The sequence below is a fragment of the Hibiscus syriacus genome, unplaced genomic scaffold (assembly GCF_006381635.1).
Source record: "Hibiscus syriacus cultivar Baekdansim isolate YM2019G1 unplaced genomic scaffold, ASM638163v2 tig00110468_pilon, whole genome shotgun sequence".
Taxonomy (NCBI): domain Eukaryota; kingdom Viridiplantae; phylum Streptophyta; class Magnoliopsida; order Malvales; family Malvaceae; genus Hibiscus; species Hibiscus syriacus.
In genome coordinates, this window is record NW_024062750.1 from 3914 (window position 1) to 25990 (window position 22077).

General features: G+C 36.6%; 1 protein-coding gene and 1 pseudogene across 1 annotated transcript; one reads left to right on the plus strand and one right to left on the minus strand.

Moving 5' to 3' along the window:
• The first annotated feature begins 16715 nt into the window (after positions 1-16715).
• On the plus strand, positions 16716-17575 carry LOC120127496. Its single transcript, XM_039145393.1, has one exon. The coding sequence runs from the start codon at positions 17091-17093 to the stop codon at positions 17523-17525; it is 435 nt and encodes a 144-aa protein (XP_039001324.1). The 5' UTR covers positions 16716-17090; the 3' UTR covers positions 17526-17575.
• A 1321-nt stretch (positions 17576-18896) lies between these two features.
• Positions 18897-20908, minus strand: LOC120127495 (annotated as a pseudogene).
• Between the last annotated feature and the right edge of the window lie 1169 nt (positions 20909-22077).

Here is a 22077-nt window from a genome sequence, read left to right on the forward strand (position 1 = left end):
GTAAGCAATTTCTACCCTCTTCCTATTAACTTCAAATTATCCTCCAGTATGAGTCCTAGAAGTGAAGAAGAGAGGATGGAGATGTCTCGAGTACCGTATGCATTGGCAGTGGGAAGTTTAATGTTCGCTATGATATGCACAAGACCAGACATTGGACAAATAGTGGGAGTGGTTAGTTGGTACATGGCGAATCCAGGCAAAGAGCATTGGAATACAATAAAGAGGATCCTGAGATACATCAAAGGGACCTCAAATGTTGCATTATATTACGGAGGATCAAACTTATTAATCAATGGGTATGTAGATTCTGACTATGCAGGGGATTTGGATAAAAGCAAATCTACTACAGGATATGTGTTCAAAGTTGCTGGTGGAGCTGTAAGTTGGGTTTCAAAATTATAGTCAGTTGTGGCTACATCCACAACAGAAACAGAATATGTAGCAGCTACACAAGCCAGTTGTCAACACCTTTTCGTCCTACTAGGATTCAAACTCCTAAAAATAGGATATAATTTTGCTAGGATTCAAACTCCTAAAAATAGGATAGAGTTCTACTATTATTTAAACTCCTAAAGATAGGATCCACAAGTATTATAAATAGTCATTGTAACTCACTATTGTAACACATTCGGAGAAGGATATACGAAATACCAAGCAAAAAATTACAAGCAACTCGTAGCCATTTTTCGAAGCATTTATATTTTGAAATGTAAAGTTCATACCTTCGCATGTTATTTTTCCTTACCCTTACTGTGTTTTGATTCGAAAGAAAACTGAGAGAAGTGTTTTTGGCCGATGAACGGGGGCGTTTTCGAGATCTATTTTTGTAGATCTAGTCCCCGAGGCTTGTGTTTTTGAAAAACTATTCGGATTTTTATAAACGGGTCATGTGGATCCACGTGTTTTGCCATTTTTTTTCTTCGATTGGCTTTTAGTTTTGACCTTAATTCATTTTTTATTTTAATTTAACCCTTATTATTTATATGTATATATATATATTTAATTATATTTTATTTATTTATTTATTATATTTTTTTTCATTTTTCTTTGCGTTATATTATATTATTTTCCTATTATTATTATTATATATATATATTATATTATTATTTTTTATCTATGTTTACTTATTTACTATATTTTTTTACTATATTTTCCTAACGTTATATATATATATTATTACTTCATTTTATTTTATATTTTTATGATTACTATTTTTTAGTTAATATTATATGTATATTTATTTTTCATTTATTTATTATTATTGTTACTATTTAGTATTTTATTATATTATACATACATTTATATATTTTTTTATTTTTATATTTTATTTATATATTTATTTATTTTCATTATGTTTTTAGTTTCTTTGCTCTTATTATTATTTTTCTTTTTTATAAAACATTTACCTTTTTTTATTCTTTTTTGTATATATATTTTTTTCTTCATTTATTTATTTTATTCAATTTCATTTTTTTTATATTTGTTTCACCAATTATTTTATGTTTATTATTGGTTTCATTTATTTCATTGGTTTACTCTTTAGTTTTGTTACTTTCTTTATTATTATTATTTCTTTTAACATCTTATTTTAATTTTTTAAGAGTATTTCCATAAACTCATTAAGGGTAAGTAATTCGGATCAAATTTTACCTTTTAATTTAACTTGCAATTTTCTTAATCAAAGACAACTGAAAATTACGTAGTACCGAAAGGGCGGTTCAAGGGTGCTAATCCTTCCTTGACCGTAACCGACTCCCGAACCCGACATCCTTGGAAAGACACAGATCAGGTAAGAAATAGGGTATCCGATCAAACCATTTATTTTAAATAAATGATCGGTGGCGACTCCCAATCCACATTTTCAAGTCGAAACCCAATTCCGGGGCCCAACCGAAAGACGGTTGCCACAGCTTGACGACTCGCTGGGGACACAGGTAAGTGAGTTAGGCTAAGGTAATTTCCAGTTGTCTTTTTAATGAAAAGGGTAAGTTTAAATTTTAAGGTAACATTTCGATCCTTATTACTTACTTTTGATTATATTTTTGAGTAAATAGTTGTATTGACCGTTTTTTAATGATTTCAGCCCTTAAAGATTTTTCATCCAAAGGCTATATACCCGAGCTCCGAACCCGTTTTAAGTAGGGGTGAAAGCGACGCCTTCGTGTGAATTTATTCATCGTATGGGCCTAGCAAGTAACCTTCGGGATTCATATACCTTATTCCTTCGTGTGAATTTATTCTCCGTATGGGCATAAGGGAATGTTTCCTCTCGAGTTCCTGTGATGGGTTTAGGACTAAGGGTCTGGTAAGCCCAAGGGGGCACCGGCAAGGAGAACTCGATTACCTTTTTTTAGAACCTAAACCCGGAGACTATACAGAGTTAGGGACCACCCTAAAACCTCGTTTTAAACCCTAGTATGCCGAAATTATTTTCTGCTTTACTTTCTGTTCAAAACATGTGAACTAGAAATTTATACGGTTAGGACTTGTTCAAAATCAACTTGCGGGATAGAGATCATGTCCGGGTAGGAATAATAAGCATGTGGGGTAGATCATGTGGGGTAGGACTTTTATTTTCATGATTGCTTTGATTATTATCTTTACCTTACTAACTTTTCATTTTTTTCCTCTTTTATTTATTTCCATCTGCATCATTCAAAAGAGGTGTTGATCTCCAAAAAATGTGTCCGTTAACCATAAATAATATGCATTAATGGACAAAGGTGTTGGAATACAGGAGATTAAAAACCCCGATGTACGACTATGGTCCGAGAAGACTCAGAAAGAAAAGGGAGACAGTCTTCAAGGAAGTTATGTGTCAGAGCTTGTTAGCTATCCCTCTATCAGCCTAAAACAGAACAATGTGCAAGAACTTTGAGACATCTGGGACAGTTGTAAGAATGATCGAAAACAGAAGTTCAGTCAGCGGTATGGTGACATTACACTTTTGCTTCATGTTAAGACCGGTGAGCCCTTAATCAGAGCCTTGGTTCAATTCTGGAACCCGGGATACAGTTGCTTCACTTTTAACCAAGAGGACATGGTATCTACCATCGAGGAGTATACTACACTATTGCACTGTGAAAGCATTAAACTGGAGCGAGCCTACATCAAAACACATCGAGAGTCAGCCTTTCAAGAACAGACTGGCTAAGATTGCAGGAGTTGATGAAAAGTGGGTGACTGACCGACTTCGAAACAAAGGTAACAGGCAAGGAATTTAGTGGATCCACATAAGGAAACTAATGAATGACCACCCTGATGAATGTAAGACTATAGACCTTTTTTGCACTAGGTCTGTATGGCTTGATCATCTTTCCGAAGATTTTGGGATGCATTGACTCAGCCGTGGTGGAACTGTTTGAGCAACTTCCGAAACAAGTCAACCCAACACCAACCATCTTAGTCGAGACCTTTCGGTCTCTCAACCATTGTCGAAGAGCTGGCAGAGGTAGATTCATTGGATATGTTCAGCTCCTTCAAGTCTGGATTCACAGCTACTTATGGAAGACTAATTGAGTTGCCTACCGCCGATTTAGCACTACGTATTCACCTTTGAGAGATTTCATCACCATGAAATGGCATGAAGGAACTTCAAAAGAGAAGTGGATGAAAGTCTTCACTCATCTATCAAGACCGAGATATTACTTGGAGATCCCCTGGTTGTTCTTCAGTGACGTTCTTTTCCAATGTGGGGACTCTGACACTATGACCTTACCTGAACATTGGGATGCAGTTGGGTATGCTCCATTGTTAGCACTTAGACATTATGGGGCACGTCAGTTTGTCCTAGTAACATGTGGACTAGCTAAATCAGAGTTTGAGTATCACGGTGACAACTATAAGAAGATGATCAAGGAAGTAGTCGATTCATGGAAGAAAGTATTCCAGATGGATGTGGTAGTTGCCAGAAACATGCTTGCTCCGGACTATGTGGAGTGGCGAAGATTGAAGAAAAATGACAATATTCCAGTGCCAGACTGTGAGGACACCCGGACCATGGAGGAACATCTCAGGCCCGTCTTTTCTGGACTTGAGATAGCCAAAACAGAGTTTGAAGCTGTGAACAATGAGCTGGGGGAGAGGATAAATGAACTTGAGGCTGAGCGCTATCAGTGGAATCTAGATGCCGACTCTCAGAAAGATCGAGAAGACAAACTAAAAAGAGAACAAAAAAGAGTCCGTTTAGAGCTCGAAGACTTGAGAAAGGGGTATCAAGATAAAGTCAAGAATAACTCCAAGTTGAAAGTGGCTTCTAAATACTGGAATGAGAGAGCTTGGAAAGAATAGATGATGACTGCCCAGAGGCACTTAGCAGGCAGTCAGCATCAAAACCAATGCTTGAGAATCCGGATGGCTGATCTGGAGAAATAACATGAGAGAGATGGCAAAACAATAGTTGAGTTAGAAGCTATTGTAGATGGGTTCAAGAAGCAAGCAAGCAAACAAGCTTCAGATAGTGCCCTTCGATGGATGTTTACAGTGGCGTTTCCGTTGGGAGCAAGCACAACAAAGGGTGAAGGCCAGACACGCAGTCATCCGAGACTTCCTGGATTAAGTACAGAAGGCAGCTCGCCATCTACACGGCCTGACAAGGGAAGCTGGAGTGGTCCAACAAGGCATACAACCAGTGACAGATGAAAACAGAAGACTTGTCAACCTGCTGGAAGCTGTTGGGGTCTAGAGGATTTAGTCTGAATGTACCTTTGATTGTTTTTATGTCTCTTACAAGATAAAACATTTTTGTCGAAATAAGAATTATTTATAATAATGGGCACTTTTCTTGATCAATGCCTCGAACATTTCATGCATTTTTTCATTTTACGTTGTGTATCTACATTTCATTTTTAAGCATTTTCATAAACATGAAATTTCTTCATGGAGGATCCGATGAAATGGTTTTAACCACATGACACCACATGGAAGCAAGATTGTAACATCAAAAGAAAAAACTGAAAACAATACAGTGGGAGCCTGATCAGCTGATTGTAGGACAAAGCCTGCCAGGATGATCTAATAAAAGAATCCCCATATCCTAAGGGCTACGATGTTGAAGCTGTTAGCTGTTACCACATAAGAAGCCCTAAACATTCCTCTGAAAACTATAAGGCGCTTGCCGAAGAAGGGGGCATGGCATATACCATTTGCACTTAGAGGATTGTTTTGTTGAACATGTCTTTGATCTTTCATGTTTGCTTAATCTTTTAAATGATTGCATTTATGCTGCTTTCTAAGGTGGAGCAATTGAACAAATTTTAATCTTTAGTTCTTCGAATATTAAATGAATTAATGATTCTTTTAATTCTTCAAGAATTATAGATTTTTGACATATGGAAATATTAGACCTTTCTTACCCTGTCTCAAACCCCAGAATAAAATACCTTGATTCTTTGCCTAAAACAACTCGTGGTCATTACCAAAAGACGAAATTTTGACATTACCTCATTTTGAAATTCTTGAACATTGCCTTTATCTTTTGATACACTCATACCTTTCTTTGAGTCAATAAGATCACACCACTGTCTTTTTTAGACTCAAAAATAACATTTCTTACCATTAAAACCCAAGGCATTGAGTTGTTCATTTTAACATGAGCATTCTTCTAAAGAACCATCTTGGGACATCTCGCGGGGAGCCTGAACATCGAGACATCTGGGAAAAAAGAAGAAGAATTCATTCGAAATAATTCTATCATACATTAATTACACTATTTTCATGTGAATAGAATTAATCTTAAAAATCTATCCCCCTGGGGAAACCTCTTCTGTGAAGATTTACATGTATGAAATGATGAACGACTTTCTTTCTTTATCCCTTCACAACATGAGAAAAAATATATCCCTTGTGTCCCCTTTTGAGCCTGTAGTATTTTTCTTCTGATTCAACCCTAACCAAGGATCACCCTCCACACTGGGGGGCAAGGTGGAAGAAATATGCTCACATAAGCAAAGACATTAATTCAGATGAGATACCAAAAGGTGAACCAAATTCCAAGTGTGAATATTTAATCAGAACAAAAAGGGCAAAAACAAAAAAGAAAAGAAGCAAAAAATAAGAAAAAAAAAGAAAGAATAAAAATCAAAAAGAAAAAGGGACAAAAAAAGCACATGCAAAGATTCCTTAAAGACAAATGATACATCAAGCTTCAAACTATGAGATTGATCAAGCACAATCATTCCCGAATCACTGAATCACTTCACTCGAAGATCAGAGAGCATCAAGAGAGAGAAACATTTTGAGCAAGATTGAAGGCATCAGAATGAATTGATCATTGGTTCAACACCCTGAAACACTTGTTTGGGCCTATTTATCCTTTTCTTTCATAACCATGAACACTGGCCTACATTACGTTCCTTGAAAGTCCCTTCTAATCATACATGGATTTCTAAACAAAAGAGAATATCTTGAGATTTCATCCCGCCCATCAGGATTAATCTTTATTTGCAAAAAACAATGTAACTAATGCATGGTAGAGAAAAATAACAAAGGTGGGTTCAAGACGTAAATCCTGAATAATGTCTTGAAACCAAAGGAGGATTCGAGTTGAAAACCTGAAAAGGCAGCTCGAATATAAAAATTGTGCAACTGAGGCGATCACACAAATTCCTTGATAAGGCATCGCACAATCCAAATGTGCTATGAAAGCTAGGAGTCGGAGAACATTTCCAGTAGAGGAGAATGCAAGCTACCCCCATTAAACCTTTGAGCATCAAATGCCAAACCTTTGACCAAACACAATAACCTGAGACCTTTTATCCTTTCCTTACTTAACCATTTCCCAAAGATAGCTTTGATCTTGGCACGTATCAAATAACTATAATTTATTGAAGGATTAACATTGTAATTAAACATTTGATATCCAATTAACTCTAGTTTTATGATTCGTCTCAATTGTAAAACCGTGAAAGAGACAATATTTTCAAAACTTTTGATTAAACATTTTTCGAAACTCTTTATTGATATTTTCAGAACTTTGAAAATAAAAGAGAAAGAAAAACATTTTTTTTCAAACAAGACATTCTCTCTAGAGTGGATCTTAGTAAATGACATGTGACTCTTAAACACAAAACTCATGCTCAGAATCAATGCTGAAGCAAGAAATGAGGAATATTTGGGGCATCTTTGGAGATTCAACATCAAATATTGGGGTATTTTTGGATATTGGGGCATCATTTGGGGATTCAACATCCTAATACAAATTATCAGACCTTTTTCAGGAGATAAAATATAACCAATTCATGTTACATGCATCTTATGCATATATTTTAGAGCATCATATTTATCATTTTCCACATACATAATTTTTTTGCAGCTTTTAGAGTCAAGTTTCAACTTCAAGACGAAGGATACTCGATTCAAAAGCACCTTTAAAGATTCATGTTGGTTGCTTAACTCAGCAGCAAGAAGCTACACTTCGACCAACTCGACAGATTGAAAGTTTCTCTCGAAACAACACAATTTGCTCGAGAGTGGATTTCAACTTCACGACGAAGAATATCTAGCTCGAAGCTAAACTTCACAATAGATGGGTCTCCACGGTTTCAACTTCACGGCGAAGGGAATTGTGTCCACCTGTAACATATAATACTTGGATTTCAACTTCACGATGAAGGATATTCAAGTCAAGGCTCAACTTCACAACGAAGTGGATATCCGCGATTTCAACTTCACGACGGAGGATATCGTGCCACTTGAGACAACACAAGTTCAACTTCACAACAAAGGGATGGCTGGTTGTCAACAAACAACTTCCCAAATTCAGAGCCAATTTCAACTTCACAGCGAAGGATATTGGACTCCAGACAACACAAGTTCAACTTCACGACGAAGGGACCGTTGGTTGTCAACAAACAACTTCTCAATTTCAGAGCCAATTTCAACTTCACAACGAATGCTATTGGACTCCAGACAACGCAAGTTCAAATTCACGACGAAGGGACCGCTGGTTCTCAATAAACAATTTCCCAATTTCAGAGCCAATTTCAACTTCACAGCGAAGGATTTTGGACTCAAGACAACGCAAGTTCAACTTCATGACGAATGGACCACTGGTTGTCAATAAACAACTTCCCAATTTCAGAGCCAATTTCAACTTCACAGCGAAGGATATTGGACTCCAGACAACGCAAGTTCAAATTCACGACGAAGGGACCGCTGGTTGTCAACAAACAACTTCTCAATTTCAGAGCCAATTTCAACTTCACAACGAAGGATATTGGACTCCAGACAACGCAAGTTCAACTTCACGACGAAGGGACCGCTGGTTGTCAACAAACAACTTCCCAATTTCAGAGCCAATTTCAACTTCATAGCGAAGGATATTGGACTCAAGACAACGCAAGTTCAACTTCACAACAAAGGGACCGCTGGTTGTCAACAAACAATTTCCCAATTTCGGAGCCAATTTCAACTTCACAGCGAAAGATATTGGACTCCAGACAACGCAAGTTCAACTTCACGACGAAGGGACCGCTGGTTGTCAACAAACAATTTCCCAATTTTGGAGCCAATTTCAACTTCACATCGAAGGATATTGGACTCCAGACAACACAAGTTCAACTTCACGACGAAAACAACTTCTCAATTTCAAAGCCAATTTTAACTTCACAACGAAGGATATTGGACTCCAGACAATGCAAGTTCAACTTCACGACGAAGGGACCGTTGGTTGTCAACAAAAAACTTCCCAAATTCAGAACCAATTTCAACTTCACAGCGAAGGATATTGGACTCGAGATAACGCAAGTTCAACTTCACGACGAAGGGACCGCTGGTTGTCAACAAACAAATTCCCAATTTCGGAGCCAATTTCAACTTCACAACAAAGGATATTGGACTCGAGACAACACAAGTTCAACTTCACAACGAAGGGACGACTGGTTGTCAACAAATAATTTCCCGATTCCAGAGCCAATTTCAACCTCACGACGGAGGATATTGGACTCGGAACAATGCTACTTACTTGGATTTCAACTTCACGACGAAGGATATCCAATTCCAGGCTTAACTTCACGACGAAGGGGCCACCCGCGGTTTCAACTTCACGACGAAGGGAATCGTGCACACAAGCATCATCCATCTTTAGATTGGATTTCAACTTCACGACGAGGTATATCCAACTTAAAGAAGGATTATCTGTCAACAAAGACCTTCGAGTTCGACTACGCTCAACTCCAAGGCACATCATTTACAGCATAACTCAAGGCTAGAAGGGTTATCTGCCATCAAAATTATCGAGTTCAATTCCATTCTGCTCGATGACACATCAATCGCATTACTTTCGGTTGCAGTCGAGGTTTTCAAGTCGAGAAGAGGACCTGGGTTAGCCGTGCCTGAGTGACAAGCAACCATTTTCAAGCAGCATAGCTTAAGTCAAGAAAAAGCTATCTGTCAATGAAGATTTTTGAGTTCGATTCTGATCCAAGGTCTTTAAACTGAGAAGAAGACCGAAGGGCAACGGGAAGCCACGTGTTGATTCAAATTTCGAACTACGGCTTCAATTTCATATCATTTCAAGATGAACTCGACTTCACGATGGAGGAGTCATCCGTAACTCAATTCGACAGGGAGTTATTGAAACATCAGAGTCAATTTTCAACTCCACTTAACGAAAAGTGTGTCTTTTAATCTTTTCCCTATCCCCGTTACACGACTATGGGCAAAAAGGGGCAGCTGTCAACACACCTTTTCGTCCTGCTAGATTCAAACTCCTAAAAATAGGATAGAATTTTGCTAGGATTCAAACTCCTAAAAATAGGATAGAGTTCTACTATTATTTAAACTCCTAAAGATAGGATCCACAAGCATTATAAATAGTCATTGTAACTCACTATTGTAACACATTCGGAGAAGGATATACGAAATACCAAGCAAAAAATTACAAGCAACTCATAGCCATTTTTCGAAGCATTTATATTTTGAAAGGTAAAGTTCATACCTTCGCATGTTATTTTTCCTTACCCTTGTTGTGTTTTGATTCGAAAGAAAACTGAGAGAAGTGTTTTTGGCCGATGAACGGGGGCGTTTTCGAGATCTATTTTTGTAGATCTAGTTCCCGAGGCTTGTGTTTTTGAAAAACTATTCGGATTTTTATAAACGGGTCGTGTGGATCCGCGTGTTTTGTCGTTTTTTTTCTTCGATTGGCTTTTAGTTTTGACCCCTAATTCATTTTTTATTTTAATTTAACCCTTATTATTTATATGTATATATATATATATATATTAATTATATTTTATTTATTTATTTATTATAATTTTTTTTTATTTTTCTTTGCGTTATATTATTTTCCTATTATATATATTATATTATTATTTGTTTATCTATGTTTACTTATTTACTATATTTTCCTAACGTTATATATATATATATATATATTACTTCATTTTATTTTATATTTCTATGATTACTATTTTTTAGTTAATATTATATGTATATTTATTTCTTCATTTTATTTTATATTTTTATGATTACTATTTTTTTAGTTAATATTATATGTATATTTATTTTTCATTTATTTATTATTATTGTTACTATTTAGTATTTTATTATATTATACATACATTTTTATATTTTTATATTTATTTTTATATTTTTTATTTTTTTATACTATTTATTTATTTTCATTATGTTTTCAGTTTCTTTGCTCTTATTATTATTTTTCTTTTTTTTAAAAACACTTTACCTTTTTTATTCTTTTTTGTATATATATTTTTTTCTTCATTTATTTTATTTTATTCAATTTCATTTTTTTATATTTGTTTCATCCAATTATTTTATGTTTATTATTATTGGTTTCATTTATTTCCTTGGTTTACTTACTTTCTTTTATTATTATTTTCTTTTAACATCTTATTTTAATTTTTAAGAGTATTTCCGTAAATTCATTAAGGGTAAGTAATTCGGATCAAATTTTACCTTTTAATTTAACTTGCAATTTTCTTAATCAAAGACAACTGGAAATTACGTAGTACCGAAAGGGCGGTTCAAGGGTGCTAATCATTCCTTGACCGTAACCGACTCCCGAACCCGACACATCCTTGGAAAGACGCAGATCAGGTAAGAAATAGGGTATCCGATCAACCCATTTGTTTTAAATAAATGATCGGTGGCGACTCCCAATCCACATTTTCAAGTCGAAACCCAATTCCGGGGCCCAACCGAAAGACGGTTGCAACACCAGTAAAGAAGCAATTTGGTTGAAGATGTTATTGGAGGAGCTTGGGCACAATCTAGAGTATGTCTCTCTATTTTGTGACAGTCAAAGCGCCTTGCATCTAGCAAGGAATCCAATATTTCATTCAATGACAAAGCACATACGAGTTCAGTACCATTTCATTCGTGAAAAGGTAGAAGAAGGGGCAGTAGATATGCAGAAGATCCATACCAAAGACAACATAGCAGATTTCATGACAAAGGCGATCAATACTGATAAATTTTCTTGGTGTCGATCGTCTTGTGGCCTGTCAGAAACGTAAGCAACATGAAGGTACAAGGTAGAAAGAATGGTGCGAAGATATGATTGTTCCAATCAAATCTTCAAGTGGGAGATTGTAGAAAATTCAATGCACCGAAAGGTGCATGTTGAAATTTGAAAGAAAAAAAAAATAAACAAATGCACCGAATGATGCATAGTCAAAAAGGTGCAGCAATTTGTTGAAAAAATGAAAGGGGAAATTACAAACTTTAGTCACTAAATTTTAGGGTATTTACAAATTAGTCCTTATAATTCAACTATAAATACCCTAGCTCATTTAGTTTCAAAACCATCCCAAAGCATTCTAGCTTTCTTCCAATACTAGAGAGAATTTAGAGAGTTTCTTGAGAGTTGTTTTCTCCTTTTTATCAAGAGAGAATTATCATTGTTTCTCCTTGGTAGATCGAGAGAGGTTATAATTCCTATTTTTCTCATAGTGAAATTCTTCTACCGTGGCCCGTGGTTTTTACCCTATATTATTTAGGGGTTTTCCACGTAAATTTTGTGTCTCTTTTATCTTCATTTTTATTTTCTCAAATTATTAGTTGCGATTTTACTCCATCTGATAGCCGTCTTCCGCAACATTTTATGTGATTATTGTTGTTGTGATTTATGTTCGCTTGTTTTGTTCATTTATTTTCGTTTATTGTTTCGTTTATGTTCGTTTACATCCGTTAAACACTGTGGATTTAAACCATCCTTTGTATCTTCATCCCTCTGACACTCATGGTGATCCGCTCATCTCTTATCAGCTCGTTGCCATTGAAAATTATAGCATTTGGAGCAGATCTTTACGGATTGCGTTGCTCGCCAGTAATAAACTCGGGTTCGTTGATGGTGATTACAGAAACGAGGATTATTCAGTCAGCAATGAGCTCTCGGCAGGTATCATTTTTGCTAGTAATGCTACCTTGGTTTGGAAAGATTTGAAGGAACGATTTGCTAAAGTAGATGGATCTAAGGTTTTTTTCCTTCACCGGGAAATTGCTCTCATGAATCAAGGGGATCCTGCTGTTTCGACTTATTTCACCCGATTGAAACTCTTGTGGGATGAGTATAATGCCTTGGTTCCCCTTTCTGTTTGTCATTGTGATGCTGCGCAACAGAATACTCATCATTTGGCTCAGTAAAATCTTATTCGATTCCTCATGGGTCTCAACGAGACTTATGCAGTGGATCAAAGTCAAATCCTCTTGATGCTGTCGTTTCTATCTGTTAACCATGCATATTCGATGGTAGTGCAAGAAGAGACTTAGTGTCTTCATCTTTCTGCCAATGTGTCTCTTAGTGAAGCTTTTGCTCTGTTTTCTACTTCGTCTGCTGGTAATCGTTGATAGTTTTCTAGAGTGTGTGATCATTGTAAGATTGGAGGTCAAAAGCGGGAGAACTGTTACCGGCTTGTGGGTTTTCTGCTTGAATTTAAATTTACCAAGAAGAAAGATTCACAGGATGTTTTGGTGGTTAACTCTGATTTGGTGGATAGTTCTGCTGTGAGATCTTCTGATTCAGGGAGTTCGTCTGCTACTCCAGTTTTCACCCAGGAACAATATCAACAGATTCTAAGTCTTTTGAACAAGCCACCATCAGCTGGTTCGAGTGTTAGTTCAGCAGGTATGGTTACTGAAATATACATGCTTCTCATGATTCTTTGCTATGGATCCTTGACACAGGTGCTACCGATCACATGATGTTTGATTATAAACATTTGATCTCTCTCATTTCGTGTGCTTCAAATCAAGAGTGGCTATCTTACCCAATGAAAAACAACCCCGATTACTCACACTGGTTCTTATCGATTTAATCCTACCACTATTATTTCGAATGTCCTTTATGTCCCATATTTCACACATAATTTGCTTTCTGTTTCCAAATTAACCCGAGACCTTAATTGTCGTATTCTTTTTTACCCTGATCATTGTGTTTTGCAGGATCTCTCAAATGGAACAACGAGGGGGATTGGTAATGAGTCACATGAGTTGTATTTTTTTTTACTCCTCGAGTTTTGATTCTGGTTTGTTTTCTTCTGTCCATTGGAATTTTATTCCTTCATTTCATTCACAATTGAGTGATGTAGCTGAATTTTCTAGTGATAATGTTGACTCTGTATCAACCACTTGTTTACTTTCGATTGATAATAATACCAAGCTTTGGCATGCTCGTCTTGGGCATGCCCCTATTGCCAATTTACACCGTGTTCTTTTTTTAAAGACTGTTAGGTTGACTAATGACAAATTGCATGATTGCCCGGTGTGTCCTTTAGCTAGACAATCTCGCCTGCCTTTTCCTCTTAGCACTACTAGATCTGATAAACCTTTTCAATCGATACACTTGGATTTATGGGGACCTTATGGTACTTCTACTCATAGTGGTCATAGGTTTTTTTTTACCATAGTTGATGATGATTCTCGAATGAGTTGGGTGTACTTGCTTCGGTTGAAGAGTGATGTTGTCCTCTTCCTTAAAGAATTCCTTTCTTATGATCAAAATCACTTTTCCATGAATGTCAAATTTATTCGAAGTGATAATGGGACTGAGTTTTTTAACTCATTGTGTTCTCCCCTTTTTTCATCTCTTGGTATTATTCACTAAAGCTCCTGTGTGCATACTCCTCAACAAAATGGAGTGGCCGAAAGAAAACATAAACATATTCTTGAAGTAGCTCGTGCTCTTAGGTTTCATTCTAACATTTCTGTCAAATTTTGGGGAGAGTGTGTGCAAACAGCTTGTTACATCATCAATCGCCTTCTTCGGTTTTAAATTGGCAAAGTCCTTTTGAGGTTTTTTTCATAAGCCACCAGATCTATCTCATTTTCGAACTTTTGGGTGTCTTTGTAATGCAACCAACCTTAAGTGTTCTAGTAAATTTTCAGCTAGAGCTATACCTGCAGTATTCATGGTATATTCTTCTACGAAAAAGGGCTATATTTTATTTCATTTGGAAGATAAAGTTTTTTTTTGTTAGTAGGGATGTTAAATTCCTGGAGCATATGCCTCCTCAAAAATTGTCCTGTTTTTTCCTTCGCAGCCTTTATATTCTGATGCTGATTTTTTAGTTTCTTGCCCCCTCCTCCAAATGTTTCCCCTATCACAGATTCTTCTTCTTTCTCTCCTTCCCTTGACAGTGACTTTGTTTCAAATTCTTCACTGATTCCTATTCCTCAAGCAAGTACACCTGGCCCTGGTCTGTCCGTTTTAGTTACTAGTGATCCTGGTTCGAATCAGCCCTTGGTAGTTGACAATGTTCTTTGAAAATGAACCCATCCTTCTAAACGTCCCAATTGGCTTAATGACTACATGCACTCTTATCAATCTTCTTCCAGTTCCTGTAAGTATCATATTTCTAATTTTGTTTCCTATTCTCATTTGCCATCACATACTCAAGCCTTTATTTCAACTATTGCTTCTGTTTATGAATCTATGACTTTTCATGAGGCCATTCAAAATCCACTCTGGGTTCGGGCCATGAAAGATGAGATTGATTCCTTAGAATTAAACAATACGTGGTCTATTGTATCCTTACCTCCTGGCAAGAAACCCATTGGCTACAAGTGGGTGTATAAAATATAGGTCTGATGGAACAATTGAACGTTATAAGGCTCGTCTTTTGGCAAAGGGCTACAATCAAAAGATGGTATCGATTACAATGGTACTTTCTCTCCTGTCGCTAAGTTAATTAGTGTCAGACTTGTTCTTGCTTTGGCCTCTATTTTTCAGTGGAATCTTCATCAAATGGATGTTCATAACGCCTTTTTACAAGACAATCTTGCTGAGGAAGTGTATATGTCTCTTCCCGAGGGAGTCACAAGTCAGGGGGTGTAAGAGACTGTTTATAGCCAGGGGAGACTAGTTTGTAGGCTACAAAAGTCCTTATATGGGCTGAAGCAAGCCTCTCGGCAATGAAATATGAAGTTAACCGAAGCCTTGCTTTCAGGTGGATATCAACAAAGCAAACATGATTATTCGATGTTTACCAAAATGGAAGGATCCAAAATTGTCATTATGCTTGTATACGTGGATGACCTATTAATTACCGGGAATGATGAGCAAATGATACAAGAATTTGAGTTGTAAATTTAGAATGAAAGACTTGATAGCAGGGTTTCAAATCGCAGTCGCGGTCGTGTTTTCGGTTATTACGGATTTACCGTGATTGCGGCCGTCGCGGGTAACTCGGACTGCGGCGAAACCGCTATATCGCGGCCGAAATTACGGTCGCGGACCGTTTTTTAAAACCCTGCTTGGGAGATCTAAAGTACTTTCTTGGAATAGAATTCTTGAGGTCTAAAGATGGGATTCTTTTGAGTCAAAGAAAGTATACACTAGAGTTGATTGAAGATATTGGTTTGGGGGGTGCTCAACCGACAATAACACCTTTGGAACAAAATAAGATATTTACTACAGCAGCCCATGATGGTGATGGAAAGGTAAATGATGAAGATAAAGTGTTAGAAGATGAAACGACTTTTCAAAGACTCGTACTCAGATTAATTTAACCCACACAAGGCCGAATATCACCTATGTCGTACACCATTTGAGTCAGTTTATGCAGGGACCGAAGCGACCTCATCTATAAGCATCACTCAGATTGGTGAGATACATTAAGAAGAACCCAGGAAAATGGGTCATGCTAAGTGCAGCGAGTGAATGTCAACTAAATGCATTTGGTGACTCAGACTGGGCAGCTTGTCCCATGTCAAGGAAATTAGTCATTCGCTTTTGCATTAAATTGGGGGATTCTTTGATTTCTTGGAAGTCAAAGAAACAATACACAGTGGCCCATTCTTCAGCAGAGGCAGAGTATATAAGTATGGATTCAACGGCAGCCCTATAAATAGCTGCAAATCTTGTGTTTCATGAAGATACTAAACACATCGAGATTGATTTCCACTTTGCTCGGGAGAAGATTCAAGAAGGGATTATACAAGCAGATTATGTAAGTACGACCGAACAACAAGCAGACATTATAACGAAAGCTTTGGGAAGGCAACAACATGAGTATCTAATATTCAAGTTAGGGCTTAGAAATGTTTTTAGTCCCAACTTGACGAGGAGTGTTGAGAATTAGCTAGCTTATTTAATGTTGGTTCAATTTGTTATATTGCAGTTAGTTGATGATTAGTTAGTTCAGCAGTTTGTTACTTGTGTATAAATATATGTACAGATGATTTGTGAAGTAAAATAAATAAATAAATGAAATATTCCGCAAGTATTCTTTTGACACTTTTCTTCTAGTAAATTACTACGCGATAGAATCTAAATACTGTGGGAACGGGGACTCCACCGGTAGAAGAGAGTAATCTTGAGACTGATGAAGTAATGGAAGACGATCACGACCCTTCTGCACACGAGCCGTGACAGATTTCGATTACTGGATTGGATGAGGCTTTGATAAAGTCCATCAAGGCTTTTCAAATACAAAAAAGGTGATGGTTTGGTCTAAGGATCGGATTGCTTGGTCTGTCTCAACGATTTCCGAGATGATGAGAGTTTAAGGCTGTTGCCTAAATGCAGCCATGCTTTCCATCTCCCCAGCATTGATACATGGCTCAGGTCTCACTCGAATTGCCCTTTCTGTCGAGCTAATATAGTCCTTATTACTGCTTCAGAAGCGCCCCCGATGACCAAAACTCCTCCGGGGATCAAACAAGCATCAGCAAATGAAAATCTAGCCGATGAACAAGGTTCACAAAGACATGCTGAGTTTCCAAAGACTCCGTCGTCGCGTACTTTCAGTGATCTAAGAGATGCCGTGATTCGTATTAGAGACGAAGGTTATCATCAACAAATGAGAAGATCAATCTCCATGTATCATTTGTGCCAAACCCATGTATCAGTTGGGAATCAAGAGGGTGATGGAAGAGATGAAGAGCGCCGGTTCTCATCAGGTATTGCTGGTTCATCGAAACAACCAGGTGAAGCCTGTAAGGTTAGCAATAGAATGAGCGTGTTGCAATGTGCAATGAAGAGATCCTTTTCCAGTGGTAGATTGTTTCTTGCTAGGCAAGGAAGAGTAAGAGATTTATCCGTTCCCCTTTCAAATCCGCAGCTTTAAAGGGAAACAAATCATATTCACAGTTGCATAATCATGAATTCATGAAAAAGATGGAGATTGTTACATATGTAAATACTGTATAAGATGAAGCCTAAGTGAGAACTATACTCATCTTGTGAAATCGAAAAATGATTTCAATGTTTTTTTTATTTTCTCGTTTAGATCATGAAAACATTAGTATTTTGTTGGTAATTTTTCTTTTCCGATTGCTTATATTTCCTGCGTTTATCTGCTTGTGTTTTGTTTTTGAACCAACTATTTTAATTTCATTTTAGACAAAAGTTATGGTCCCATTTTTTTTCTCCCAATGATTCAATAGATGGGGCCAACAACAACAATGATAATAATGAATCTACTCAATTCACGGATTCTTAGAGATAGGGATGGGCGGGGTGGAGCAAGTGGGCGATCGTCCGCCTAAAAATCTAAAATTATCATATATTTTAAATTTTTATATATTTTTTTATTAAAAAATTGTTTTCGCCCTTTACCCCTAAAATTATATTCACCCACTTAAATTTTTTAAGTTCAAGTCCACCACTCTAATATAAAATCATGCGTCTGTCTCTACTTAAAGATGACAATAAATCATATTCAATATATTCAAACTTAATTTTTATAATATTATCCAGATAATTATCATCATTAATAAAATAATTCATTTACAATAGAGTTATTCAAATGAGGTAGTCATTTCATAATATTTTACTGAATCTCATAGAAATGGATACGTAAAAGAATAACCAAAACATTCATTAAACATGAGAAAATGCTATAAAACTAATTATAAAAGAATAAATTTATAAAACTAAAATTAAAACTTTTGCAAAACTAAGACTAGATAAAAATAACATTTTACATGACATCAACCAATTTTAGTGGTTAAAGAATTTATTGTTATATTCTTTAATTAAAATTGTATCATATAATATTAGATAAAAAATCACTAATGTATTTGTTTCAAGCAATAATGTTTAGTTCTAATTTAATTATTAAAGCAACATTCAAATAATGTTTTTTAGAAAAGTGATATTTTTTTATCATATGAAATAATGATGTGCCCAACCCTGCAAAAACTTCGTTTTAATTGGTTGGAGAAGAAAGGCGCAAATTACTATTTACAGGGAACGGATGTAGGATTTTATGTTAGAGGGGCGAATAAAATTTTAGGGGGCGAAAATAGATTTTCAATAGAAAATATATAAAAAAAATCTAAAATATATGATAATTTTAGATTTTTAGGAGCGACAGGTACATCCTAACTAATAGCGTCTCCTATTGAAAATTTTAGTAAATATTTGAAGAATCAATTGTGGCTGATGCATGCATGCATGAGACCTCAACAACGACCCCATTGACATTTAAAGGCAAACATTAAGTAGTAACATAGTTTTATATATTCACACATACTACTTCATTGACTCAAGCCTTCATACATACAATGGCAGTAAAAAAGTTGCAGAAACTCTTGAACATAATCCAAACCCAGACCCTAAAGTAAAAATGAAGAAAAAAAGTGGGTGGCATTTTGGTGATTTGGATCGATCAACACAAGGCAGTAGCATCTTCTTCCTCAATTATTCCGATCATGTGGTGAACTGCCCTTGCTATGTCATCTACTGAACTGAGTTGGCATCCTTCTTCAACCTGCATTCAGAATTTTCGAATTTTAGCCCAAAACTCCATGCTTTTCTTCAATCATACATGATGATAAAATAACTAAACAGAGTTGGTCTAAAATTACGGAAAATGACATTTTGCCTCTTCAAGGAGAAAAACAAAGTATACGAGAGGAAAAGACAGTATCTGCACATTCCCCCATATGACAATAATTGAAGATGACCATCTCTTTGTATTCGCAGAATGTCCGAAGAAAACCATACTATATTGTAATAGCAGTAGCAAAACATATAATTTATCCCTGTGATTGCTATTACCTTGGCACTGATAGAGTAGAGGACTAATGGATCCATGGTGGTGACATTGAGGTGGAGGATGGAAAGGTAAAGTGATTGGAAACCTGCAATAAGCTTGGAAAGTTGCGGGGGACCTTTTCGTGAGAGGATTCGAAGATTGGCATGAGTTTCGATCAATGTCACCTCAATATCCGCCGTTGATGCCTTGGTCTTTGATGTGTACCCGTTAGGGATCTGAGACCAGGTGTACTGTGGATGCATGAAAAACTGTGCAAATGGTGGTGACGACGACAACAGTTTGGTGTTGGTGTTGGTGCTGCTGTTTTCTTCATCGGCAGCAGCTTCTGATCTTACTTGTTGCAGTACCCGAAGCTTTTCAGATTCAAGGGTTTGCAGAAGATGCTCAAGCTCCTTCACAAACTCTATGGCACCACCAACTATGGATGCTTGATCACCCTACACATGCAAAAAAATAGTCTCATTTATGTTAAACACAGGCAAAAAGCTCATTTGCAGTATCCTTGATCTTACCATTTACCATAATTTAGAGGAACAGCTTTTTCTTTCTATGATCCCACTTTTTCATGACTAGCAGACAAAAGAATAATCCAAAGAAAAGCAAAAGGCAATAATTTCTTTTAAAAATTTGCCAATTCTAGTTCAAACTTTTACCTTGACAAGCTCTGATGGATTTTGCAGCAACATGTTGCTAAACTATTATTCAACCTTTTTCTTTTTAGTCTGAACTATTATTATTCAACTTTAGACTTCAATCAGTCCAGCTTTCAGTACTGTAGTGAATCACATGAGAATTATGTTTCTCTTAAGCATTATCAATTAGTTTGGGGTTTTTCTTAATGCAAAAGGGCCCAACAACCCATGAACTAACTATGCATGTATCAACAATCCAAAGATTAAAAGATGAAATGAAAGGAAGAAGACGATACCCTTTGGACATAAGATCAGGCATGAGCGAGCGTAGAACAGCCAGATGTTCATTCATTTGTTTTCGCCTGTTTCTCTCAACAGCAATGTGAGTCATTCTTTGAGTCTCAGCCTCTTCTTTGTTCTTGCAAACCCTCGGCTTTCTCCTCCTCTTTTTCCTCCCTTTAACGGCCAGGTTAGTCCTCCGCTCCGCCGCTGGCGAGCGGCTGCATTGTGGATGAGGAGTCGCCTCCGTTGGAGAGCAATTCAAAGCGGTACTTCTAGCTTGTTCTTGGGAACTGAGACTATTTTCCATTGAAAAAGTAGTGACGAAAGAGTCATTGCTGCCGTATGGGGTTGCAGATATAGTATCATAGATAACGAAGTTAAAGAGCTCGTTAGAAGAAAGGGTTTCAAGCGTCATTTCTCTAAAATCTGCGGAAGCACAAACAATATCAACTGCAATTCTAATTTCTCCAAGACACAAAATTTGAGAGAGGAAGAGAGAGAGAGAGAGAGAGAGAGAGAGCAGGCGAGGTTGAAATGAAGGTGATTTTTGGTTTTTGAAGGGTAAATTTAAGAGGTTTTTTTTTGAAAAATTTATATTCAAGAGGTTAAAATGAGAGATACGGGACACGTGAAAGGGGAAAGAAAGAAAGAAAAACAGTAAACCCTCTTTTAGATTTAGGGTTTGTCTTCCCGATTCTCATAGATGCTGTCAGCACTGGCAATGGAGGGGGGTCCAAATCTATATAGAAATATGCATACCAACAACACAAAAACCAGCTGGTTAAAAGCTACTCTTCATTTCAACATTCAAATCTGTGTTGAATGGACTTGGCTCAAAGCACTCACTCTAGATTCTCCCATACACAATATATATATTTACATAATTATCATGCGCTTGACAAATGACAAGCCATGGGTTTTCTTGTTTGGTTTCATGGAAATTGGGTTTTACCTTAGCCATTTATCATTCGACTTGCCAATGATCGGAAACATGCAAGAAAAATACATATGGAAATGTGAGAATCTGCAGAGTACTGCAAAAACCCATGATGCATAGGCTAAGGTTAAAAAAAGACGTGATTTTTTAAGCACTTTCATGAATCATCATCACCACCCCCAACCAAACCGTGATGTCAATTATCGACACAGCAGCTTTTGTTGCAAGTGATCAGAAATCCATGAAATGGAAGCTGCACAATGGTCTAGCCATTTAGCCTCCCGTGCATATCCCTTCCCCACTCGATCTCTGTTCATGCACCAGCAAATCCTCTTATACATGTATATGTATACAGTATACTTTGGTGTATATATATGTCAATATCCATCAAGTGAAGCATCGAAAGAAAAGTGCCAACAGAAATATATACTCACTTATTGCTCATGATGAACTGATATTGCTAGTTTGCATCAAACATCAAAACAATATCAAAGACATATCAACACATTACCAGAACATGAAAACAATAATATGGTGCCTTATTTTCAATCAAAACCCATCATTAATCTTCAATTTTCCAACCAAAACAATAATGTTTTTCTTGTATAACTTGGCCACAGAGGGATGTGGGATTATGCCCTTAAGTACCGGTGAAGAGGACTGATGGAGGTGGACCAGTCATGGACCAATTTTGTCTGACACATTGCAGTGTAATCCATGTGACCGTCAGCTTAATATACTTAAAAAGTAGTACAAAATTTCTGCA